We start from the raw sequence: 24,486 nt of genomic DNA, 5'->3' as shown, positions 1-24,486 counted from the left end.
CTGAGAGTCTACTTTCTCTGCCCAATTATAAGCTATTATCTTTTATTATTTAAAGCCATAGTGACAATCTAGCAATTGTTTATTGTCCTAATATTGAGCCATAGCTACTTGCCAGACTCGATGCTAAGTTCTCAGAGAACAAGGCTGTGTAGTCTATTTTAGGCATTCCTAATTTCTGTCACTGTATAGGTACCTAATAAGCATCAAGTGATGCTTTTGATTGATTGGTAATCTCTCCACTTCACTTTGCTCCTTCAATAACAGCATCAGGTGGTGAGATAAACTGCCCATATTAGAAAGAGGTTAATGATGGTAATATTCCCAGGATGAGTATAAGAACCAATTTTCTGTGCATTCACTAATGGTGCCCAGAAGAGGTGAAAATAATAAGTGGCAAAATAATTTGTTGAGGATGAGGAATTATGTAGGTTAGCCACTGTTAGAGAGGATTCTAAGTACCTACTGAAAAATAATTAGGAAACGTAAAGGCAGAGCCAATTCAACATGAACAAAAGGAAGAGAATGTTCACGGGAAGAAATCATTGACTTATACGTGTGCTTGGATTTACAAGAAAGCTATGGTTGCTTAGAAAAGTAATTTTTTAAATCATCACATAAGAGAAATGAAAGAATTATGTAAAAATACTTAAAACTGGATTGTATAGTTTAAGAGATTTTTTCAAATTAAATTCCTCTGAAAAGATAGCAAAACTGCAATTATCCATTGCAGGGCACTGTAAGGAATAGAAAGCAAGATGTTACACAAAGGGAGAGTTTAAAAGATATATACCTAGCTAGGATATCAAGAAGCACACTTGCCCAAAACTGTGAGGACCTGAGATCTATCTCTTCGAATTAAAATTTCATGAAACATGCTGTGCAGTTGCTTGAGATGGTTAAATAAGCCTTTTCATGAAACATGTATTCAATAAATACACCAACTTCTTTTCTGAAATGGGATGTCTATTTGTACCAAGGTCAGAGACAAAACTTTATAAAATAAAATCAAACTTGAAGAGTTTGTTTTCTGGCCCTGATAAATACCATCTCCTCTTTATAAACATTAATAAATTGACTGGGCCCTCCTTTATAATATAAATCATTCTTGGGATGTTTGATTTCATTAGTAACAGGAGTATTAGGGTAAATGATTTTTTTTTTAAAGATTTTATTTGTTTGAAAGGGAGAGAGCAAGAGAGAGAGAGAGTGCACAAGCATGGAGGAGGGGCAGAGGGAAAAGGAGAAGCAGACTCCCCGCTGAGCAGGGAGCCCGACGGGGGACTCTATCCCAGGACTCTTAAGATCATGACCTGAGCCAAAGGCAGATGCTTAACTGACAGAGTCACCCAGGTGCCCAGTAAATGATTTTTTTTAAAGATTTATTTATTTATTTTAGATCGAGAGAGAGCACGAGTGGGAGGGGCGGAGGGAGAGGGAGAGAGAATCTCAAGGCTCCACAGTCAGTGCTGAGCCCTGACAAGCAGCTTGATCTGAGGACCCTAAGATCACAACCTGAACCAAATCCTAAAGTCCGACGCTTAATGGACAGCACTACCCAGGTACCCCCTAGAGTAAATTATTTTAATACAAACTCCAATAAACATTTCCTGAATCCCAGTATATGTTAGTATGAAATTCATGAAAAGATTAATAATACATAGTCTCTGCCTTTATAAAGACCACCGGCTAGCAAAAGGTTTGAGGAATGGAAAACCAACGTGAAAACAAGTAATTTCAATACACTGCAGACATCAGTTTGCAGACTGAGTAGAGACTAGTAAAATAGGAGAAAAGCCAGGAGGGTATAACTTGAAGCCAAGTGAAGAGTATATGTAAACAACAGGGAGAGGTTGTTAAGTGACTCTAGTAAGGCTGGCTGGGATGAAGACTGTGAATTGCCATGTGAGTTTAACAATGCAGGGGAGACGTTGTTCATATTTCCAAGAGTGGTTATGGTGGAGTTGAGCAGATGTAAAGCTAATTAGAGTATGTTTAAATAGAATAGAAGGAAACAAATTGGACAGTGAACAGACTGTCCTCAACTCTTTCAAGGAGTTTTGCTACAAATGTGTCAGAGAAACAGAGTAGTACAGACAGAGGAAGTGGTATGAGGTTTTCTTTAAGATAGGAGGAACAACGGTGTGCTTTTATGCTGATAGTAGTGATCCAATGGAGAGGGAGGATAATAATGCAAGAATCAGAGGGGATATTCTTGAAGGTGACATTAGAGAGAATGGGATTTAGTATATAAGTGCAGAGAGTGTCTTTAAGGCAAAATATATGGGTTACAGATGCTGGTAAGAGGGTTGATGAGATGGTGTGTGTGGAAGGTTTCTGCTCCTTGCTTCAATTTTTCTGAGTGAAATGGAAAACTAGGTCATTAACTGAGACTTAGCATGAGAAGAAGGGTGATGGAGGTTTGTAGAAAGCTGAGGTGTGAAATGGTCTTGCAAATCTAGGAGATTGAGAGGGAGAGGGATTACTATGCTACATTAGGGTTCACATGAGAAATGTGGTCATGAACTTAAAGTGGAGCAGTGACAGTTATTTTATGTTTTTCTCCAATTGCATTCACCTGCATGTGTGCAGGTGTGGAGATGATGGAGGCTTGAATTCAACCAGAGCTGCAGTTCTTTTTTTGTCCTGCAACTAAGAAGGTAGAGAGAAACAGAGAATTGGGGATGTGTCCCTGAGAGTTACTCTAATGATTAGCCAGGAAATTAAAGCTGGATAATGAGAGGGAAATGATATCAGGGAAGCAGGGATTATGAAATGGTGGTACAGTTACAGATTGGAGGTTCTGGTAAATTGGAAAGGTTGTCTGAGTGGTATAAGAGGGTCTGAGCTAAAAAGATAAGACATGTTGATCAGAAAGAAGTATGCATGACATTGGGGTTGTGGAGAGTTTGTAGCTAATGATGATAAAATCTATGTACATGGTAGTAATTTCAGTAAGTAAAGGGCATCATTGCAGGAGGGGAGTTCAAAGAACGTAGAGGCCACAAGGTGGAAAGAAACGTGCATTGCTAGAAATTAGAACAAAAACACTGTCAAAGAGTGTTAGTGAACCAGGAAATGAAAATAATGAAGACTTTAAAAGGAGTTATTTATTAATCAATAGATGACTAACAATAACTAATAATGGAAATGTGACTTGCTGACTTGAGCTTCAGGGCTGGTAGAGGTGGATGAAGGGAGAATGGTGTCAGAGTGACAATGGGGAACAAGATGAATGCACAACTGCCCCACCACCAGGCTAGTGGAACAGGAACTGTAGGGAACAATTATCAGCCACCACATGAGAGGGACACAGAGGAAACCATGTCCTTAGAGAAAAAACATGTTTCTGCTGAGCAATAAGGTGAGAAGAACATTCAAAGAAGAAATTAAGGATATAGAGGATTTTGCTGATGTCCAATTTTTATTTTTAAAAATGCATTGTGACATATTATAGAACTCAGTCGGCCTTCATATATGCAGTGCCTTGCCTTGGTTAGGCTTGGTTAGGCTTGGTTAGGCTTGGTTAGGCTTGGTACTACATGTATTTGTTTGCATGGGGGGTTTTTTGCTGAGATTTTTGTGTATTGAATGTTCTTGTTTCAAATTGAATAGAAGAAAACAGGAAACAAAGATGAAAACTTAGTTTACCACAAACTTGATTTAGTCTTACTATTCAAGTCTTCTTAACTGTGAAATGAGGCTATAAGTTCTAATATATGCTGATAGTTTCTGATAAAAAGTTCATTACTAGTAAAAACAAGGAGAGATGAATTCCTTATAAACATATTGAATAAATCAATAAATGCTGCTAAATATATTTTTGTTTCCCCTCTGAATTCTCAAGAAATATCTAAGGTAAGCTTGACGGATGGTAAAGACACTGCAATAAGAAATGCCTGAATGGCTCAGTTGGTTAAGCATCTGCCTTTGGCTCAGGTTACAATGCCAGGGTCTTGGGATTGAGCCCTGCATTGGGCTCTCTGCTCAGTCAGGAGCCTAGTTCTCTTTCTGCCTCTGTCTGCCTCTCTGCCTACTTGTGCTCTCTCTCTGTGTCAAATAAATAAGTAAAATCTTAAAAAAAAAAAAAAAAAGACACTGCATCTAAGAGTAGGAGGATATAAAGTTTTCCCATTTAAGGAAAAGAGAACTGCTAGGTGCTAAGAAGTGAGTGAATTAGAGGGCCAGTGTTATGCAGGGTTGTGGCCCAGGACATGCTCACACGGGAATGACTCTGTGCCACCTGTGCACCCCCGAAAAACCACCCTAGGCTTGCAATGGTCAAAACCAGAGAATTCATTATGGTATTTGCACTTCAGCCCCTTGTGTCCTGAATTCTAATGATACTAACAGTTACCAAGTATGAGAAGTTATAGTTTTCAAAGTTGTCTTATTTAATATCTCATTCAGTCTTCCAACTGTGAAAGGACTGTTTTATAGATAAGGAGAGTATAGCTCAAACAAGTTAAGTGACTTGCCCAAAGTCTCACTTCATGGGGAAGCTGGGAGCTAACTGTCTGATTTCCAGGTCAGCCCTTATCCCACCTCATCTCAGTGTTATGATCTTCAAGCACCTTCTTCTGGGTAGTAGAGAAAAGTTGGTTTGGTTTCCACTGAGATTTCAGGACTCTACCCACACAACAACCAGAACAGCTCTGTCTTTACATAGTCAACTTATGGCTTCTGATTTTGTTTGAAGGAACGGATCTGTTGGTAATAAGTATCTGAAAAATCACCATGTTGATGCATGTTATTCCTATGGCATCAAGTAATTTTGACTCCAGCTACTATAAAATGTTCCAGGTAGGATAGGGAAAGCTTTTCCTTCCTACGTGGAGAAGTACTTGGATGCTGCCCTTCTAGGTTTGAAGGGTAAGAATGAGATCAGTAATAATCAAGTGGAGTATACTTTGATTGGTTGTATATTTGTGTGAGACTAGCCACTTACCATGTCATTCCAAAAGAGAAAAAGAAAAGGGGCTTGTGGAGTGGGGGGAACAAGAAGAAAAAGATCTGTTTTGTCATGGCAGTAGTTTAGCATTATAATAATTAAAGCTTCTCCTAACTGACTAGCTAAATTATGACTTAGAATATACACTATTTACCCTATAATTAGGGCACTAGCTTACTAGAACAAAAACATCACTACTCTTTGATTCCTCCTGGAGGGGCTTTACAGCTGTACAGTTATATTCAGAGATATAAGAAAGAAATTACTGATTTTTAGGGAGAGGATAGAAGATTAAAATTTTATGATATTGAAAAGTATATATGCAACTAATGAATCATCGAACTTTACATCGGAAACCGGGGATGTACTGTATGGTGACTAACAGAATAAAAAATCATTAAAAAAAAAAAAAGAAAAGTATAAGTGAGTGTGAATGGAATCAATCTATAAAAATAAGGAATTTACCTTTGGGGGGATATTGTTTATAAAATTTTTCTTTAAAAATCTTATATAGGTGAAAGTGACTTGGGCAGAAATATTAAATTATTTAACAAAATATCCTAATTTCTTAGGTAAACTGAATATAGAACTAAGTTATACTAGACCCCTTTCATAATTCACAACATATATTACTTTTATTCCTTTATTATTTTTTAAAATTTACATCATCATTTTTATTGTCATTAATAGCTAGTATTTGTTGAGTATTTACTATATGCCAGGCAAAGGGCTGAATGTTTGGCATGCATCATTTCACGTAATTTGCACCACACATTATGGCGTGGGTAATACCATTACACCCATTTTCCAGAATGAAGCCTGAGAGGCCCTGCCCAGAGTCATGCAACTGGCAAGTGAAGGGAGTGAAATTTGTACTATGGTTGGTCTGAACTTGTATTCCTTTTAAAATCCTTCTTATTTTCCTAAGTACTCTCTAATGGTTGCCTGTCCCTAATTTAAGCCCCTAATCCTGTATATCAAGAATAGATATATAGGCTTAAAGAAATAAAAGGTATTCCATTATCAGATTAGTGCTAAGGAATATCAGGAATTAGAATGGTATTAGCTGTACCATTTCTATGATATTTAAATAGTTGTTTAGTGTCCTAGCCTCAGCAATTAGACAACAAAAAGAAAACATATCCAAATCAGCAAGGAAGAAGTCAAACTTTCACTATTCGCAGACAACATGATACTTACATAGAAAAACCAAAGCCTCCACCAAAAAATTGCTAGATCTGATACAAAAATTCAATAAAGTCACAGGATACAAAATCAATGTACAAAAATTTGTTGCATTTTTATACACCAATAATGAAGCAGCAGAAAGAGAAATCAAGGAATCGATCCCATTTACAGTTGCACCAAAAACCATAAAACTCTAGGAATAAACCTAAACAAAGAGGTGGAGGATCTGAACTCTGAAAACTATAGAACACTTATGAAAGAAATTGAGAAAGACACAAAGAAATAGAAAAATATTCCATGCTCATATTTAACAAATTGTTAAAATGTCTATACTACCCAAAGCAATCTATACATTTAATGCAATCCCTAACAAAATATCACCAGCATTTTCCACACAGCTAGAACAAACAATCCTAAAATTCATATGAAACCACAAAAGGCCCTGAATAGCCAAGGCAATCTTGAAAAAGCAAAGCAAAGCTGGAGGCATCAAATTCCAGACTTCAAGCTCTATTACAAAGCTGTAGTGATCAAAGCAGTACTGGCACAAAAACAGACACGTAGATCAGTGGAACAGAAAAGAAACCCAGAAATGGACCCACAACTATATGGTCAACTAATCTTTGACAAAGCAGGAAAGAATATCTGATTGAAAAAAGACGGTCTCTTCAACAAACGGCTTTGGGAAAACTGGACAGCAACATGCAGAAGAATGAAACTGGACCACTTCCTTACACCATACACAAAAATAAATTAGAAATGGATGAAAGACCCAAATATGAAACAGGAAATCATCAAAATCCTAGATTAAAACACAAGCAGCACCCTCTTTGACATCAGCCATAGCAAATTCTTGCTAGATACATCTCTAGAAGCAAGGGAAACAAAGGTAAAAATGAACTATTGGGACTTCAACAAGATACGGATTCTGTACAGCAAAGGGAAAAAAATCAACAAAATTTAAGAGCAGCCTTCAGAGTGGGAGAAGATATTTGCAAATGACATATCTGATAAAGGGTTAGTATCCAAAATTTATAAAGAACTTATCAAACTCAAAACCCCCAAAAAACCAAATAATCCAGTTAAGAAATGAGCAAAAGATATGAATAGTCATTTTTCCAAAGAAAACATACAGATGGCTAACAGACACATGAAAAGATGCTCAACATCACTCATCATCAGGGAAATACAAATCAAAACCACGATGAGATATCACCTCACACCTGTCAGAATGGCTAAAATAAACAACTCAGGAAACAACAGATGTTGGTGAGGATGCGGAGAAAGAGGAACCCTCTTACACTGCTGGTGGGAATGCAAACTGGTGCAGCCACTCTAGAAAACAGTATGGAGGTTCCTCAAAAAGTTAAAAATAGAACTATCCTATGACTCACCAATTACGCTACTAAGTATTTATCCAAGGGATACAAAAATATTAATTCGAAGGGGCACATGCACCCCAATGTTTATAGCAGCATTATCAACAATAACCAAATTATGGAAAGAGCCCAAATGACTGTCAACTGATGAATGGGTAAAGAAGATGTGGTACACACACACACACACACACACACAATGGAATGTTACTCAGCCATGAAAGAGAATGAAATCTTGCCATTTCAATGACGGAGACAGAGCTAGAGTGTATTATGCTAAGAGAAATGTCAGAGAAGACAAATACCATATGATTTCACTCATATGTGGAATTTAAGAAACAAAACGATGTCCATAGGGGAAGGAAGAAAAAAAAAAGAGAGGGAGGCAAACCATAAAAGACTCTTAACTATTGAGAACAAACTGAGAGTTGCTGGAGGGGAAGTGGGTGGCCAGATGGGCTAAATGGGTGATAGGCATTAAGGTGGGCACTTGTGATGAGCACTAGGGATTATACGTAAGTGATGAATAAATTCTTTTCCTGAAACCAATATTGCACTGTATGTTAACTAACTAGAATATAAATAAATACTTGAAACAACAACAAAAAAATGAAATATGGAAAGTGCCACACACAAAAAAAATACTCTTTTTGTATTTCAGTCCAATTAATAGAAAATAAGCTAATTCAGTGTAAGAGAATGAATTTGAAACACCTCAGATTATAATTCTGATTTTACATAATTTAAAGTTTGCATAATAAAATTATATTTAATTAATAGAAATAACATCTTGAATAAAATTATTAAAGAATCACAGAATGATAATCATAGAAATTAAATGTTAGAAAACACTTAGAAGTCTAGTATCTCACCTAAGGCAGAAACCTTTTCCTTCAACATCTAACCTTTGTTTCTATATTTTATATTTTATGTTTGTGGAAGTTCATTACTTCACCATTTTGGACAGCTCTAGATATTTTTAAATGTCCCCTTATATGAAACTGAAGTCTGTCTTTACCTGTAATTTCCACTGATTCTTACTAATTCTGCCATGACAGTCCTTCAGATATTAGAAGTCAGATTCCTGTCCTTTCTAGGTTCAACATCCTCAGCTCCTCAAACTACTTCTCAAATGGTATCTTAGCTAGGTATTTTACTTCTGGCTATCACTACTTTTTTATCCCTCTTAAATCAGTCCTTATGTGTGCATCAGTGAATCAAGTATTAGTCCTCAGTAATGGACATTAAGCAATGTCCTCAGTATTACTTAGTGTTTGCTGTAAAAAATAATGTGGACCTGATGTAATAAACAACAGAAATGAGTACAGGATTTTGAAGTAAGTGCTAGACAGATATTAAGTATAAGAGAGAGCTGAAAGAAGGAAAATCAGCCAAAGGCTAGTATAGAAAGCCAAGTATTAGGCGATGAGGATCTGGACTAAGTAGCAATGGAAATGAAACAGAATGGACAAGTGTATGGGATGTTTCAAAGCAAACATCAACAAGATTTAGAAAATTGAGTAAATCTCATGAATAAAGGAAAGGTGATTCAAAGCATAATGCAGGCTTCCAAGCATAATTGGCTGGTAAAAATGTTAGAGCTATTTTCTAAGATTGTGGAAGGGAGCACCAATTTGGGAGTAAAAGGCGGAAAATAATGATTTTGCTTGAGTTTGGAGCAAAATTAAGATAACCATTTAGAAATCTTCCTTAGAGATATAGAAATATGGAACTAGAGGTTTATATATCTGAGATACATGCAGAGAACCATCAGATTTAAGATGACAGTTATAGTCCAAGAAATGATTGGTCTGATGGAGAGACCAAGGAGAATAAAGAACAAAAGACCTGGGACTAAGCATCGAGTAGTCACATCAATTGATACGGTTCCTGCCAGAAATCACAGAGGAGGTAAAAGAGAAGCAGGTCTTAGTGCAAGTCACGGTTACAAGGTACTGGTTAGTTGATAAAGCCAGTGTTCTGGAAATGTTGACTAGATGAATAGGAACAGTGATAACAGGAAAGTCAGCTTGAATTCTGAAACACTCTATTATGTTGGCCCCAAATTCTAAAACTCTACATTTTTTAATCCTCAGGATTTCTGAAGCCCACTCCATGTTGAAAAAAGAAAAATGTACTAATTTTGGCTGTCACCACTATATATTCTTTTTACGAGTAAATATTCATTTAGTTATCTTAAGTATTAGAAATAATTAACCCAGTATAAGAATAGGTGGACTTATGTTTTTTATTGTAATGGAGTAGTCAGCAAACATGAGATTCATGAGACACAAATATGCAGATATAAAGAAACCAGCCATGTGAATGATTTGTCTACATAAGACTTACAGCTAGATATAACCAGATGATTGATGATTCATGGTATTTTGTGGAATTACTTAACTTTGTTGGTAATCACGTTTTTTTGCAATTGTATGTAATTATATGCTTGTGATTGAGAGTACAAAATTCCAAAAGCTCATAAAAAATGTACATTTGAGTGTTTCAGGTGTTTCTATCATTTTAGAAGCCTTTTCCTTTGAATATTGCATTTCTCCCGTTTTTCAAAAGTAGCTCTTTGATTGCGTGTGTCTGTCTGTCTGTCGGTCAGTCTATTAATACAGATGAAATGCTTTCATTATCCTGGGTGTGGGAGAAAGTTTATATGCCACCATATTATGTTGTCATCAAAATGATCTTCCTAAATTATTTTGTGTGTGTGTGTATGTATGTATGTACAGCCACAATTCCTTCAGGAGACACCTACCAAGGCAAATGCAGGTTTCCAGTGTTGATTTTAGCATGGGCACAGAACCCGCTTTACAAAGAGGAGAAACAACAACCAGCATTGGGAGGATAAAACCAGAGCTCTACAAGCAGAAATCAGTTGACTCTGAGGGCAACAGGCAAGAAGATATTAAAACCTGTGGGAAACTTAACTTCACCCTCCAGTATGACTATGAAAATGAACTTCTAGTTGTTAAAATCATCAAAGCCTTAGATCTCCCTGCTAAAGACTTCACAGGCACTTCTGACCCTTATGTGAAGATGTATCTTCTTCCAGATAGGAAAAAGAAATTTCAGACCCGTGTGCACAGAAAGACTTTAAATCCTCTATTTGATGAAACTTTTCAATTTCCTGTAGCATATGATCAACTAAGCAACCGAAAACTACATTTCAGTGTATATGATTTTGACAGATTTTCTAGACATGACATGATTGGGGAAGTGATTCTTGATAATTTGTTTGAAGTCTCTGATCTCTCCAGGGAAGCCACAGTGTGGAAAGATATTCATTGTGCTACCACAGTAAGTAAGAATTCCGCCAATATATTGGTTTTTATTTGACCTGCAGTGGTATAGAAAACTATCACCCAGCTTATTGGAGTAAATTTACAAAGTTATATAATTTATACACTAAGAACCTGCAAAGGTAGGATTTGATTAAATAAATAATAATAATTCAGGCACCTAACACAATTCTAGTGATTATATAAATTTAAAAATAGCTCTTTAAGTTACCAAAAATAGTAGGTATTTTCTCTTATAAAATATTTATTTGTAACCACCTCATAGTTCATATTGACTTTCATTATTTTGGAAGATTTTGTTCCTCAGATCAAACCTAAAATGTATTTTGATGCTATTTTGAAAAGCCCTTGGTTGAGTTTGAAGCAGCCCATTCCTACAGAGGCTTTCATGAAATAAACATGATTACAAAATTTGAAACATTGAATGATTATAAGTGATCGTTTATATTAGAATTTTTATTTTTCATTATAAAACACTTTCTCTGAATATAAAGTAATAACTTAAACAATTAAAATTTGGAAAACAGTAAAAAGCAGTACAAAATTAAAATACCCTATAATACTACCAATTATGTGTAATATTATGGCATATTGCTTTCTAAATTTTTTCTATACATGTTTTAAAATTATTGAGATCAAACTAAGTTTAAAAATTTCCACACTGATTTTCTTTCATGCTACATTTGTTTTAGTGTGTGATGTTTAAATATATGATCTATTACCTAACCATTCTCTTATTGTTGGACATTGTGTTAGGCATAAATTTTGTTATACTAAAAATTGTTGTGTTCTTTGTTGCATAAATTTGTTTTATTTGAGATTATGTGTCTAGGACGGAATTATGGAATTGGAACTAGAGAACTGGTTGCTTAGGTTAGATTGCAGAATTGTTTTGATTTGTTTTTTTGCTTTGTTTTGTTTTTTAAGAGAGAGCCAGAGCATGAGCTGGGGGGAGGGGCAAAGGGAGAAGGAGAAGGAGAATCTTAAACAGACTCCGCACTCAGCGCAGGCCTGACATGGGACTTGATCTCATGTTCCCGAGGTCATGACCTGAGCAGAAATCAAGAGGGGATGCTTAGCCGACTGAGCCACCCAGGCACCCCTGATTTCTTGATTTTTCAATGGAGTCATTTAATTTTTTACCACCAGATTGTTTTTATGTATTTACCATCTTTTGTCCAAATTTTACCAAAATTTATAAGCTTAAAATGTAGCAGTTTTTAATACAGATAAGGAATTATTTTAAAAAAATGAAACTTATATTTTAATTCAAAGTAATTCCTTTTTTATTTTTCTTCCATCGGTGTTTTACTAATTAAAATCAGTATTTGGGTTCAATTATATTTTCATTATAATTATTAGATGGATAAGGTAACTTAAAATTTTATACTTCCAATTTGTTGCATTGCCTCATCATAACATTTTCAGTTGTTAGGTTTTTATTCCACAGTTTCCACATTTATAGGGAACAAAGAAGAAATTTTCAAACTGGATCATATTTCAAAGGTACATTGGGGCTGTTTTGATTTCATGGTGTTTTTCACCTTATTACTTCTATTCCTACAGGGAAAAAAATGGTGAGCAGTGATTTTTACTGTTTTAAAAAGTATGACACCTTCTAGAATTCTACAAATACAGATAATAATTAATTAATTGTTAGGTTATTTCTTTCTTGATTCCCCAATCTTATATTATTCCTTCTTTTATTCATTCAACAAATATTTGCTAAGTGCCTACTATGGGTTTGGCATGTTCTAAGTAATAGGGATGCAAAAAAATTGTTTTGAAACATGTTCTTGGGCCCATCTCAAAGTTCATAATAATCTTAATCACATCTGCAAAGTCCCTTTTGCCATGTAGGTAACATATTCACAGATTGAAGAAATTAGGATATGGCCATCTTTGGGGGTGTCTTTATTCTGAGTACATCTATAGATATTTTCATTTCAATATTCTGGATACAAAAAGAAGTAGGTAGATAATAAAATATATTATTAAATTATTCTAGCCAAATGACATTGCTCTGTAACTGGAACATTGAGCCACACATTGTTCTAGGTACTGCTAATGGCTTTCTGTTGGGAAGATAGTAATGAAACCTAAATTTCTAGACTGTGACACCAAAGCTCACGATATACACTAGCATCATCTTTATGGGTAGTGTAATGTTTAAGTAAAGCTTCTCCTCAGCTTTTGAAAAATCATTAAGCAATTTTATATTTCAGACTAATAAAGTGAAAAAATGTGGGTTGAAGTTTGCTTAAGAAACTATCTTTTCTTACACATTTTAACTTTAGATAATTTCATACAGAAATGTAGAGTTTTCTACAGAGAGGGAGAAAGAAAGGAAAGAAAGAAAAAAAAATGTAGTCATATATCTTCACTTACCCAAGTTTTGTAGAAACCTGCAAAGGTGATCCAACTATGTGAACATAGATTTAAAAGAATTTATGTAACAGATAAAACATATATTTGAATTACAATATTAGCTCTCTTTATATCAGGAGATACTAATGACAAATACCCATAAATAACTAGTTAAACATAGATCTTAAGCTATTCTTATAATTTAAGGTTCTTATTTGAAATAATCATGTATGAGTTTTTTATTTTTTTTATTTTTTTTTTAAAGATTGTATTTATTTATTTGACAGAGATAGAGACAGCCAGCGAGAGAGGGAACACAAGCAGGGGGAGTGGGAGAGGAAGAAGCAGGCTCATAGTGGAGGAGCCTGATGTGGGGCTCCATCCCATAACGCCGGGATCACGCCCTGAGCCGAAGGCAGACGCTTAACTGCTGTGCCACCCAGGCGCCCCATGTATGAGTTTTTTAAAAGAGTACCTTTATATACTGCAAACCTCCAACTTAAAAATTCTAAAATTTAGTCAAAACATTTTATCATCAACTTGAAATAGTTGATTTATCTTTAATGTTTAATTAATTTCTTTAGTATCATAAACTCCTGCTTTACTATCATATTGATATAAATGCCATGGACCTCCTCTTACTTCTTCAGGCCAATGATATAATTATTAAAAATAGAACTCTATGGAAATCAGAGTTGCTATTTTTTTCTGATTGTTGTTTTTAATTATTTTGTGTCTCATTCCAACAAATTTTTATCAGAGTCTCTGTCACAGTTTTTTTTCCCCATGTATCCAAAGTCTTGTCCAAGACCTTATTCAAAAAATCTTCTTAGGCCAGTTCATTAAATGGAATTGATTTTTTTTTTCTACAGCATTGGGTTCAAATAACTTCAATTTGATTACATAAGGATTTACTGAGAACCTTCTATGTACAAAGCTTATACTTTGTTCTAAAGTGGAAATAAAGACCAGTAAAATACAAGTTTTGGTCAAGAACTTTAGTCTAATAGAAGAAACAAGTAAAGAAGTAAAGTATGTGCTAATATATAAATAATACTATATAATATCTTCCTGATAACTTCCACAAATGTGGTCTTGCTCACACACACACATTTGCTCTCTCTCTCATACAGATTATGTCTAATATGAATATAGTATAAAAGATCACCATATGAGGATGCCAGAATTCTGAAAAAAGGAGAGGGAAGTTTCTTGAAGAGAAAAACAGCATGAGGAAAAAGAAAGCAAGTTCTAGAACATTTTCAGAGGGAAAATAGTAGGCTTGTGAGTTTGGGAATATGAGATGAGGAAGGGACTAAAGGGAACCAAAAGTAGAATATTCTATTTAAACTACAATCAATAAGCATTTTATTGCTATAGAGGTTTATATTTATTTTGTTTCTATCAGGAGAGTGGAGCTATTGGAGCCGTTACCTACCATGGCATTGTGTGTACCCTGGGTAGGAGTGGGTGCTTATGAAATGTAGGGGTCAGGTGGGAGTCTAACATGGCAGCCTAGATTAGATGAAATAGACTGGCTGAGGCTGGTAGCAATGGAGACGGAAAGAAGCTAACATCTGCCAATGGAAGTGCCATCTGTAGCATGCATTTAAACATTCTCCAAGTAGATGTCTTATGTCTTCCTCTTCCCTCTAAGCTGGAAGACAGAAATCATCTTCTATATCTCTTGTATTCTTCACAGCATATATGAGCAGTTCGTAATTAATCAGTAAGTACTTGTTGAATAAACTAATGTAGCAAATTTTCATAGAAGGTCAAGTGTCAGAATGTAAGTATAAATCTGCCACTAGCAGAGGGGGGAAAACAATGCAGTCTTGTGCCCTGTTGTTTACAAATTAATAAACATATGCTTAGTTCTATTTGTGAACATCAACCACTTTCTGTAAAAAAAATTAAAAATTTACTCAGTGTGTGGCATAAATCCATATGCAAAATGAAGCAGGAATATTTTATTGTCCAAAATCCTGGACAATCAGGTTGAAACAAAAGTCACATCTTTTGTATTCATAATTTCATTACTAATTATTTCTATACAAGAAGTATTAATATTTTTATCAGAAATTAGCAAGGTTTTTAAAATTCAAGATTGGGAATAAAAAAAGAAAAGTTGAGAAAAAAGGAAATAAAAGGTATGTCTTTATTCTTTGCAAAAAATTAATTTTCACTTTAAGGGTCATCCCACTATATACCAGAAATATGGCAAGCCAGTCATTGCTTGCACTAATAGAGAAATATCTCCCAACATAGGGCAAAATAAGATTGAAGAAGAGTGTGTACCCTTTGCCACTATTTTTGTAATGAGAAAGAAATATATATTCATATTTGGTTTTATCTATTTAAGGACACACAAGAATCTAACAGTAGTAGTTACCTATTGGCAAAAATGGTAGAAACTAGATGAACGTAGAAAAGGAATGATTTGCAACATATTGCTTTATATACATTTCTTTTTAAGCTACATAAGTATATTGTTCAAATTTTTAATTAACTTTTTTCAAGAAGTCACTTGTTACAAAGACTAATGTATTTTAAGTATTTGAATGTAGTGATCTCATGCACGCTCAAGAAGCCATTGAAAGTATAGTTAGCTAAAGAAAAGCTTTTCTTTTTTTGAATAGAACTAACTCTATTTTACATATTTATTTACTCATCTAATCAATGAGCATTTTTTTCAGCACCAGTGATGTTCTAGACACTTAAGAACTCTCACAGGAAAAAGAGTGTATGCACATCACCACACTGACATGGTTTACAGCTTTAAAGTACTTGAACCTATTATCTTTTAACTAAGGATCTATCAAGTTGTAAAAGTAGACCTCGACATGCCAGATACAAAGAAACTATTGTGTTCGTTATACCAACCAGAATACTGAATGTACTAGCTGAGCTTGAGTTTGAAGTAATGCCTTTTACTATCCAGTACCAAAATAGCTTTCAATGTTTTTAAAAAATTTTTTTGATTTTTTTTCTTGTTTCTCATGATATATTTTTAATTTTTCCCGTGAGCATCCTGGATCTATTCCAGGATCAAAATAATACTGTTTTTTATTTTGTTTTGGTTTTTTGCATTTAGCTATCAATTCTCTTTTAAAATTTGTTAACTCTGGAATAATTTGTTATCCAATAGCATTTTAAAGAGTGGCAAAATTCCAACTTCATTCTAAAGAAAAAAGTGTGGTGGAAGGCAAGGCAGTAGAGAGTAAACTTTTTGGTCAGGGGCCGTCTAGCTCAACCTTCGGGGTGCAGCAAGCAATATCACAGTCCTAGGCCTGCAGATGGGGTCAGTGAACACTTACCTGCTTCTCCTTACACATTCCTAATTTTCTCTTTCATCCCTGCACTAAACCTGATCTTGGAGTGTCACAGATATCACATCTGCTAATGGGCCACCACTAATTTAGACTATTAAATGATGCAAATAAATTCTATGAACTTAATATCTAGAAGGTCTTTCAGTCATTTTGCAAGAATTTATAGCAAGTACCTATGTTGCAATACAAAATCAAATTAAAATTAAGTTCAAAATAATAGAGTCTATCATAGACTATCAAAAGCAGGAACAGACCCATAAAAACACCAAACTAGTAGTTGCCAGAGAGGAGGGGAGTGGAGTAATGGGCAAATGGGGGAAAAGGGGGAAAAAAAGAAAAGGAACTTTGTCTCATGAATATTTGGTATTCAATAAATCAGCATAGCTTTTTATATAATTTTGAAAGTTAAATCTCATCTATGTACATTTAGAGAACAAGGCTTCAGTGTTCTGTTTTGACTGCCTTTGCATTTCACATGAAAGACTGCAGGCAAATTAGCTTTAAAATAGCCCACAACAATTAAATTAGCCTTTTATTATCGTTTAAGCAGTAGATTCCTGTAATATTGGTTACAGCACTTTGTTTCACAAAACAAAAAAAGTTAATGCATGTCTAAAACTTAAATTGATGTCACCAGTTTTAGTCTTAATTCAGCACTGATGCTACACTTTTTAAATAAATAGAGAATTTTGGGGTAAGCACAGTAAGATATGTTGAATCATTGAAAAAATACCAGTCAAAAATTGGTAGCTGACCATATTTTAGTCATAATGTTTGGGGTTGTTCAAAAAGCAAAATGATTTTTTTTTTGGCCTAAATTCACTGCATTCACATAATTTCCAACTTAAATTCCTACCTTGCTTGACTTGTAAAGATTATAATGCCATCTAACTTTCCTATCACCCTTGGGTCTCCCCTCTCTGCCCTTCTCCTCTGCCTACCCTCATCCCTACTTATCCCATTACCCTCTCCCTATCTGGCTATCTGGCCCTGTAGCCTAATCACTGAAGAACTTAGGCTTTGGGACAAACTGACAAGCTTTGCATCTCTGCTGTGTCACTTGTCTCTGTGGCTTTGAGCAAATTACAAAATCTCTCTAAACCTTAATTCCCTTATCTGTAAAACAGGGATTATGAGAAGGCAAATCATAGTTTGTTGAATAGAGTAAATAAGATAAATGCTTAGCAGAGCCAGGCATTTGTCAGTGCTTACTGTATGTTAGCTGCCAAGGAGTATTACAGAATGCTATCATCAGAATATGGTTTTGGTTGTTGTTGATGTAGCTTACATATTAAACAGGAATAAAGATCTTGGTGCTAAAAAATGGTTATGTCCTATTATTATGGTAGGAGATAATTTTAGGTGGTATGCTTTTCTATGTAGGGTGGAAAGTTTTGTGTAAGAGTTTATTTAAATCTTTTTTGTTACTGTGTACTGTGATTCAGTGAGTATATAATTTTTTTTATGAAGTATATACTCATAACGTCACATTGCATGCCCCTCATCTGCAGTCTAACCTGACTCTTCCTTTTACACCGGACACTTCTCCTCTTTGCTCCTTTACCCGCCTGTACACGTGCTTAGTAAGTGCATCTTATAAACCTTCAGGAGCTAAAGATGCTAGATGTGCTCTGTGTGTCCCTTCAGGTTCACTTGCTACCATCTTCCACGCTGTTTGGTACCTCAGGGTTCTGGCCTGTTAAGTCCACAGACACTATTCTCTGAGTTTTGGCAAGAGATGTTAGGGCAGCAGGAGATGTCATTTGGATTTGGATTCTCTCAACCTTCTCTGAGAGATTGCCTCAGGCTGGCTGTGTCCTTCTCCTGAGGGCACGGTTCCTCTCAAAGCAGCCTTTTCTTTTTGCCGCTTTTTCCTTCTGAGTCCAGGTAGCTGTCCCCCTACCCTTGTCCTTTCAGACCTAGGGGTCATCACAGCCTCCGCTGTTACCAGTGCCCGGTGCTGTACCCTCCTTTGTGGTTCTCCGACCTCTGCTCACATCTCTGTAGATAGTCCATTCATCAAGCTCCCTGAATTAGTCTAGTTTGTGTTTGCCATCTGTCTCCTCCTGGATCCCTGACTGATAACCTAAAGGGCAAAAACAACAACAACAACAACAAAGAATTACTGATTATAGTTTAATTTCTTATAACCTTCTTGGACTTTGCCGTGTGTCTGAGATATTCTGTGTGTTCATTACCTTTGGTCCTTTGATAGTAAGACAAGGCCTTCAACCACAGAAAATGAGAAAGAACCATGGCCATGCTAAAATCCTCTAATCTTTATACACACAGAATTTCAAAGAACTCCTTAAAATGGAATTTCACATTTCATCACAATTGAAAAAGTCAGAATTCCTGGCTCTTAAAAATCAAGATTTCAGACAGGAATAATACATCATGTATTTAGAGTCATCTGGAAAAGTCTATGTTAATACTACAGGTTTTAAAACATATTTATGTGCCCAATTCCTTACTTTAAAAATTTAAAATAGAAATACTCTAAAACACTATGCATGTCCCTGTTTTTTAAGTAAGATGTACTGAATAATTTAACCTTTTCTTAATAGTAGTGATCTTTATGACCATTAGTTATAATAAATTTAAGAAGCAGATTTTTATTTCTGTCCAGTGCTCTTCTATTACACTATTTCATCTCCATTATACGTATACAGGCTTCCTGCATTCCTTACCTCTCCAATTTGTTACTTTTAGGTTTCTAATAAAATACCTAAGTTGGGAGAATTGTATACAAATAAAATCAAAACATCTTAAATATTGACCTGTGATCTTTTGCTCAGAGTAAAGTGCATGAGACTTGTAATAGGTCAGAAGTCTTTTCATATTAATTTTAAAATTCTAGAGTATATTTGGAGTAGGATTTCGAGAACAGTCATGTCTAGATCATGTGGTCATATTATTTTAGAATTGCTAAAGAGTTCAAGTGTAATCCTTTAATTTTATAGTTTAGAAAATGAAGGCTTGGGGTGTTCTGAAAAAAAATCATTTAGGCTCACCCAGCTGATTAACAGAAGATCCAGAACTAAATTTTAAATCTTTAACTCTTAATTCAGTGTTCCTTGTCTTGAATTATGTTGGAGTGTTACCATGTTTGGAGTATACTAAAAAGAAATAAAAAGAACTGAATTTTTTTTTAACATGGAAGTTCAACTTTTGGCTTACAGGGTTGAAATCTCAAAATACTTACATAATTTGAATTAAAGAAAATTTTAATATGATACTTAGGACAAAAATATGTGTTTAAGGCCTTTAAAATGTATAATCCTATTAAATCTATCTTGTTAACAACTTGTACAAAATGCATGGAGAACTAAATAATGACTCTTAGCCTTATTTAAAGGAACCATTCCAATGGTTTTCCTCTCTGATGTAATTAGCAAAAAATCTGTACTTACGGTATTATTGAATTTTATCATTTGTGTCCTGCTGTACTTTAATGTTTAGAAGTTGCAGCAGATAAGGAGAAACTCTTCAGCTCCATGACGTGCTAGCAACATGCCTGCCTCTGTTGCAAATTTTAGGAACTCAGTATAGTTCTAAAAGTATCATGAGTTAAGGTTGTTCCTTTCTTGCACTTAACTAGTTTAATTATTATTAACATGCTCTTATATAGTGAAGGGAATATGCTGTTGACTTTTAAATGTCATGTTCAAAATATTCTCCTCCTTCTCTCTAAAAGACTGCATTTAAGTTTCCTATAAATCAGGTCACTGATGTTCTAATTTCAAAAGAATTTTTTCAAAGAAATATAGCACTTCGTCTGCTAGCTTTGAAATCTAAGGCCATGAGAACTATTTAAAGTTTGTTGTCCCGGCTAGTAAAATTTGAAGCACTGTTTCTGCTGGGGAAAGTCACAGAGGGAAGCAGAAATCTACAGGAACTGAAGTGAGTGTAGTTTCATTGGAAACCTGGCTCTGCTCCCTTCTGGGTCCATTCCTTTGGGTAAGTTGTTTCACATTTTGAACTTGTTTCCTCATCCACAAAAAAGGTTTATAATAATATCAAAGCCATAGGAATATTTTGAAAATAAAATGAAATAATAAATGTGAACTTCTTGTAAAATTTCCCAAGTGTCATTTATCACCAATATGCTATATACTCCTGCACACAGCTATTTTTATCTACTTAATTGCTAATATCCCAGTGTGTTACATGTTTTAAATTTCTTACCCTAATAATTAAATTTCCTAAATGAATCACCTTCATTTAAAAAAAATGAATGAGATACTTTTTCTTTATTCTTTTCTTCAATCTTGAACTTGAATAAAATAAGACAATGTTACAAGAGACTATGCCATGGCTTATATCGCATTCAGTCTTTCTGTAAATTTAATTCACTAAACCAGAGATCTTACTGACTGAATATCAATGTTATGCATGTCTTTGGAATGCTTTTAAACTTTCAAATGCTCCATGCACATTCCCACACCCCATGGTAAGTAAAGGGATGCTTTACAAGTACAGGGACTTACCAAATACCAGCCTACAAAAGAGCCGATAACCAGAAGCAGAAAATTATGCCTAATCAGGCTTTCGTCAAAGCAAATAGGTTGCAAATATTTAACTTACAGTCTAGTTATGTATACAGTAGCAAGTATGATATATTGGCCATCCAGAGAAAATAATGGATAAAAGAACTTTTTGTAGGGGTGCCTGAGTGGCTCTGTCCTCTAAGTGTCCAGCTCTTGGTTTGGGCTCAGGTAGTGATCTCATGGGTTGTGAGATCCAGCCCCCACAGGGCTCCACACTCAGCAGGGAGTTGGCTTGAAGGATTCTCTCCCTCTGCCCCCCCCAACTCTCTCTCTCAAAATAAATAAATCTTTTTTAAAAAGAACATTTTTATAATAGAGGCTAGTTACCTGCTCTGCCCACTTACAGAACAGGGATCTTAAATCCATCAATTCAGCTAACTCTGTTTAGTTCTCCTATTTACCAGGCACTCTTCTGGATGTTTTAGAGCATGATCTGTCCCCAGTGCATAAGGCCTACTTTCTAGAAAAGGGAGGCAGGTAATAGTGAAGGGAATATGTAGTATGTCCAACGAACGAAATATTATGGTAAAGGACAGTGTAAAGGACAGAAAGTGGCAGTGGAGCAGGGCCGCTCTAAACGGAGTGGTCAGAAAGGGCCTCTCTGACAACAGTGTGAGGAGATGAGATCAGAGACAGCTGAAGGTCAGATCTTTTGGAGGACTGAAGCCATGAAAAGAGCTTTTAGTTTTACTCTGAGTGACTTGTGAGACCATTGGTGGCTTTTGATCAGAAGTGAACCATGGTGTCACTTAGCATCGATAAGATCTCTGACTACTGTGCGGAGAACAGACACTGGGGAGCAGAGGTTGTTTGGTTCACAGCAAGTCATGCTCAGAGACTAGACTGTCTTTGCCAGTAATTTGTTTAACATGGTTCACTGTAGGAATTATAATTTATAATAATATTTCACAAACCAATAGCATACAGAATAATGTCTTTAGTATGCCAATAAAGAGATACCGAGCCAATAATAGATTAATTACGCTATTGTTCCAGACAAAGAGGAAATGAATGAAATAAAGTCCACATTTATTTGAGGTATTCCTTTTAACAAGTTTGTTCTTGGTAGAGTCGGTCTCTCCAACTAAAATCTGGGTATCAGCTGCTGGCCTAGTAGACACTGGGAGGGTGTAGCTAGCAGGCGACCACACTGCATTGCAGACAAGATGGGCTGCTCCGAAGGCTATTACTCAAGAGACACAGCTTGCCTCACTGCCTGGGGTGAGTAGTCTTGCCAAGGCAGGAACACATGTCCCTTCTCTTCCTGAGACTGCTGCTCAGTTTCACAGCACTTCCAACCAAGAGTAGCTTGGCCATGGCAGGGGCAGGTGTCTCAAAATCTACAGACAGCTATTTAGATCAGCAAAGAGTAGACTTGCCCAGACCAAACACTCTCAAGTTACTGGTCAAATCTTGGTTTTTAAAGTTTTAAGGTCCATCACATGATGGACACCCCTGCCATTTCTCTGGTATCAATGATGTAATTATCCTCTCCTTTTCATGTGCATGAATTTGGTAAGAAAGTTTTAATATCCAACTGCAGAACAATTTCACTGAAGCAAGTTATTCAAAACAAATCCAAACTGCAAGCAGTGTTGTCCAGAACAAGCTTTCAAAACATGGGTTTGAAATCATAACAAGTCAGTACGCAATAGGGGTGAAACTGTAGAAAGTAAGGTAGGCTCTAAAGCAGTGAAGCCAGTTTCTTCCAGTCCAAGCGTTCGTGTACAACCGTACTGAGAGAGTTGTCTCTAATGAGGAGTTTCATGAAGGTATTTAAAAGCTGCAAATACTCCAAGGAGAGTTGCATAGTGTACTGTGCAAGTTTCTATGCCACTATCTATAAGCAGTGATTACGGTTTGAGAATAAGTCTCCAGCTCCTCTCACCAAGAAGTTTAAGATTTCTCTTAACCAGTATTATAGAGGGAAGAATTCTTATTAAATTTGTATTGTCTTCTTGTGCCCCAAGTTGATCTTATCTCAGTGTCTACATTGGACTATCCCCTCTGCTTCAGGCTGCTCATTACACCAGTAGTTATGAAAGTTGATTTGTTAAATCTGTGAAAGACTCTTTCAAGACTTCAGCTCTTCTCTACAGCTTCAGCATTTTGTCCCTCCTACTGGCTAAGTCTGAGGCTGTGTTGGATAGGATAAAAGCTAAACCATTTGGCAGGCAGTTATTTCCCACTGGGATTGGGAGCAGAAAATGGTTCTCCCACAGAGCAGAAACACAGCACTATTAAATAGTATCGCTGGCAATGGTAGTTCTGGGTTGTGACTATTAATTACTTAATGCTCAGTGGGGTTTGTAATCATCACATCTCCAACACTGCCATGTTCTCTGCCCCCTTTCTGCCCTGACTTCAGCAAAGTTTCACCTGGACTTTGTGCCATGGCCAAGCACAACACTTAATATTATACACTTACTAGAAAGTGTGTTCTTTCCTTCCTGCAGAAATACAAGCAGGTCCTGCTAAAGGACACCTGTTGAGCATTTTCTCTGTCTTCAAATGGAGATGGTGGGAAAGAATCAATAATGAAAATGTTATGTAAAATCCAGGAGTCTAACTAGGTGTAGTGACAGAACCCTCCTTTGCCTGTTCCTTCCCCCACCTCGTTGACCGTGGTGAAATCTGGTCTAATAACAATCACTAGAAGAAGGAGGAAGGGCGGGAGGAAATGTTGTGCGAAAATTGTGGTTCTTTGAAAGAAAAGGAAGGAAATGGGCTAGAAACTGGAGGTTTTCATGTTAATTACATTTCCTAATTATATTCTATCAAACAGCTTCCTCCTCCTTCTTTGCCTCCCAGAGTCACCAGACTGCTTGTTTGGTGGAAATGCCCAGATGTGCAAGAAAAAAATGCAATTTACACACCTTAAGGATACATTTGATTCTGAAATCCCAAAGCACTGTAGAATTACAGCAAACCTAATTCCAGATCATACTCGAGTAGAGGGATCTCTGAAGACACAAAGTTTAGTAAAAACCAATAGATAAATATCCTCTAACTTAAGCTCCCCAAACCTTTAGTGAATCTTTAGATGGCTCAAAACTATTACCACTAGTATACTTCCAGGTCTACCATATGTAGACATGCCCTTGCACAGTTCCAGAAGGCTACACTCAGAGCCCACACAACCATAAAACAGTGTCTTTGTTCACTTGCTCTCTGGTTATTGAGTAGCCTTCAGTCCTTCAAACAGATGTCCCTGCTGCCACTGAAGTCATGACCTGGCCTGGTGCTTTTATGATTTATTCATTCAATACATTTTTTTAATTGAAATCAACCTTGTAACAGTCATTGACCCTAGAAAAATTGTTGTAAACAAAAAATATTATTTTTGTTCAATATCTACTGTATGTCATACTGGGCCCATAACAAATACTAGCTTTGTATATCATCCCTTTGTAA

The 24,486-nt window shown here is 35.8% G+C and overlaps 1 protein-coding gene across 1 annotated transcript in view; it reads left to right on the top strand.

Annotated features, from left to right (window-relative positions):
* Positions 1-24,486, top strand: part of SYT10 (synaptotagmin 10) — a 63,208-nt gene that overhangs the window by 16,193 nt on the left and 22,529 nt on the right. The window contains exon 3 of the mRNA XM_002916584.3: positions 10,254-10,821. Within this exon, the coding sequence (XP_002916630.1) occupies positions 10,254-10,821 (568 nt within the window). The remainder of the gene's footprint in view (positions 1-10,253; positions 10,822-24,486) is intronic.

This window comes from Ailuropoda melanoleuca, chromosome 16 (genome assembly GCF_002007445.2).
Source record: "Ailuropoda melanoleuca isolate Jingjing chromosome 16, ASM200744v2, whole genome shotgun sequence".
Classification (NCBI taxonomy): domain Eukaryota; kingdom Metazoa; phylum Chordata; class Mammalia; order Carnivora; family Ursidae; genus Ailuropoda; species Ailuropoda melanoleuca.
This window is presented reverse-complemented; position numbering and strand designations above follow the sequence as displayed.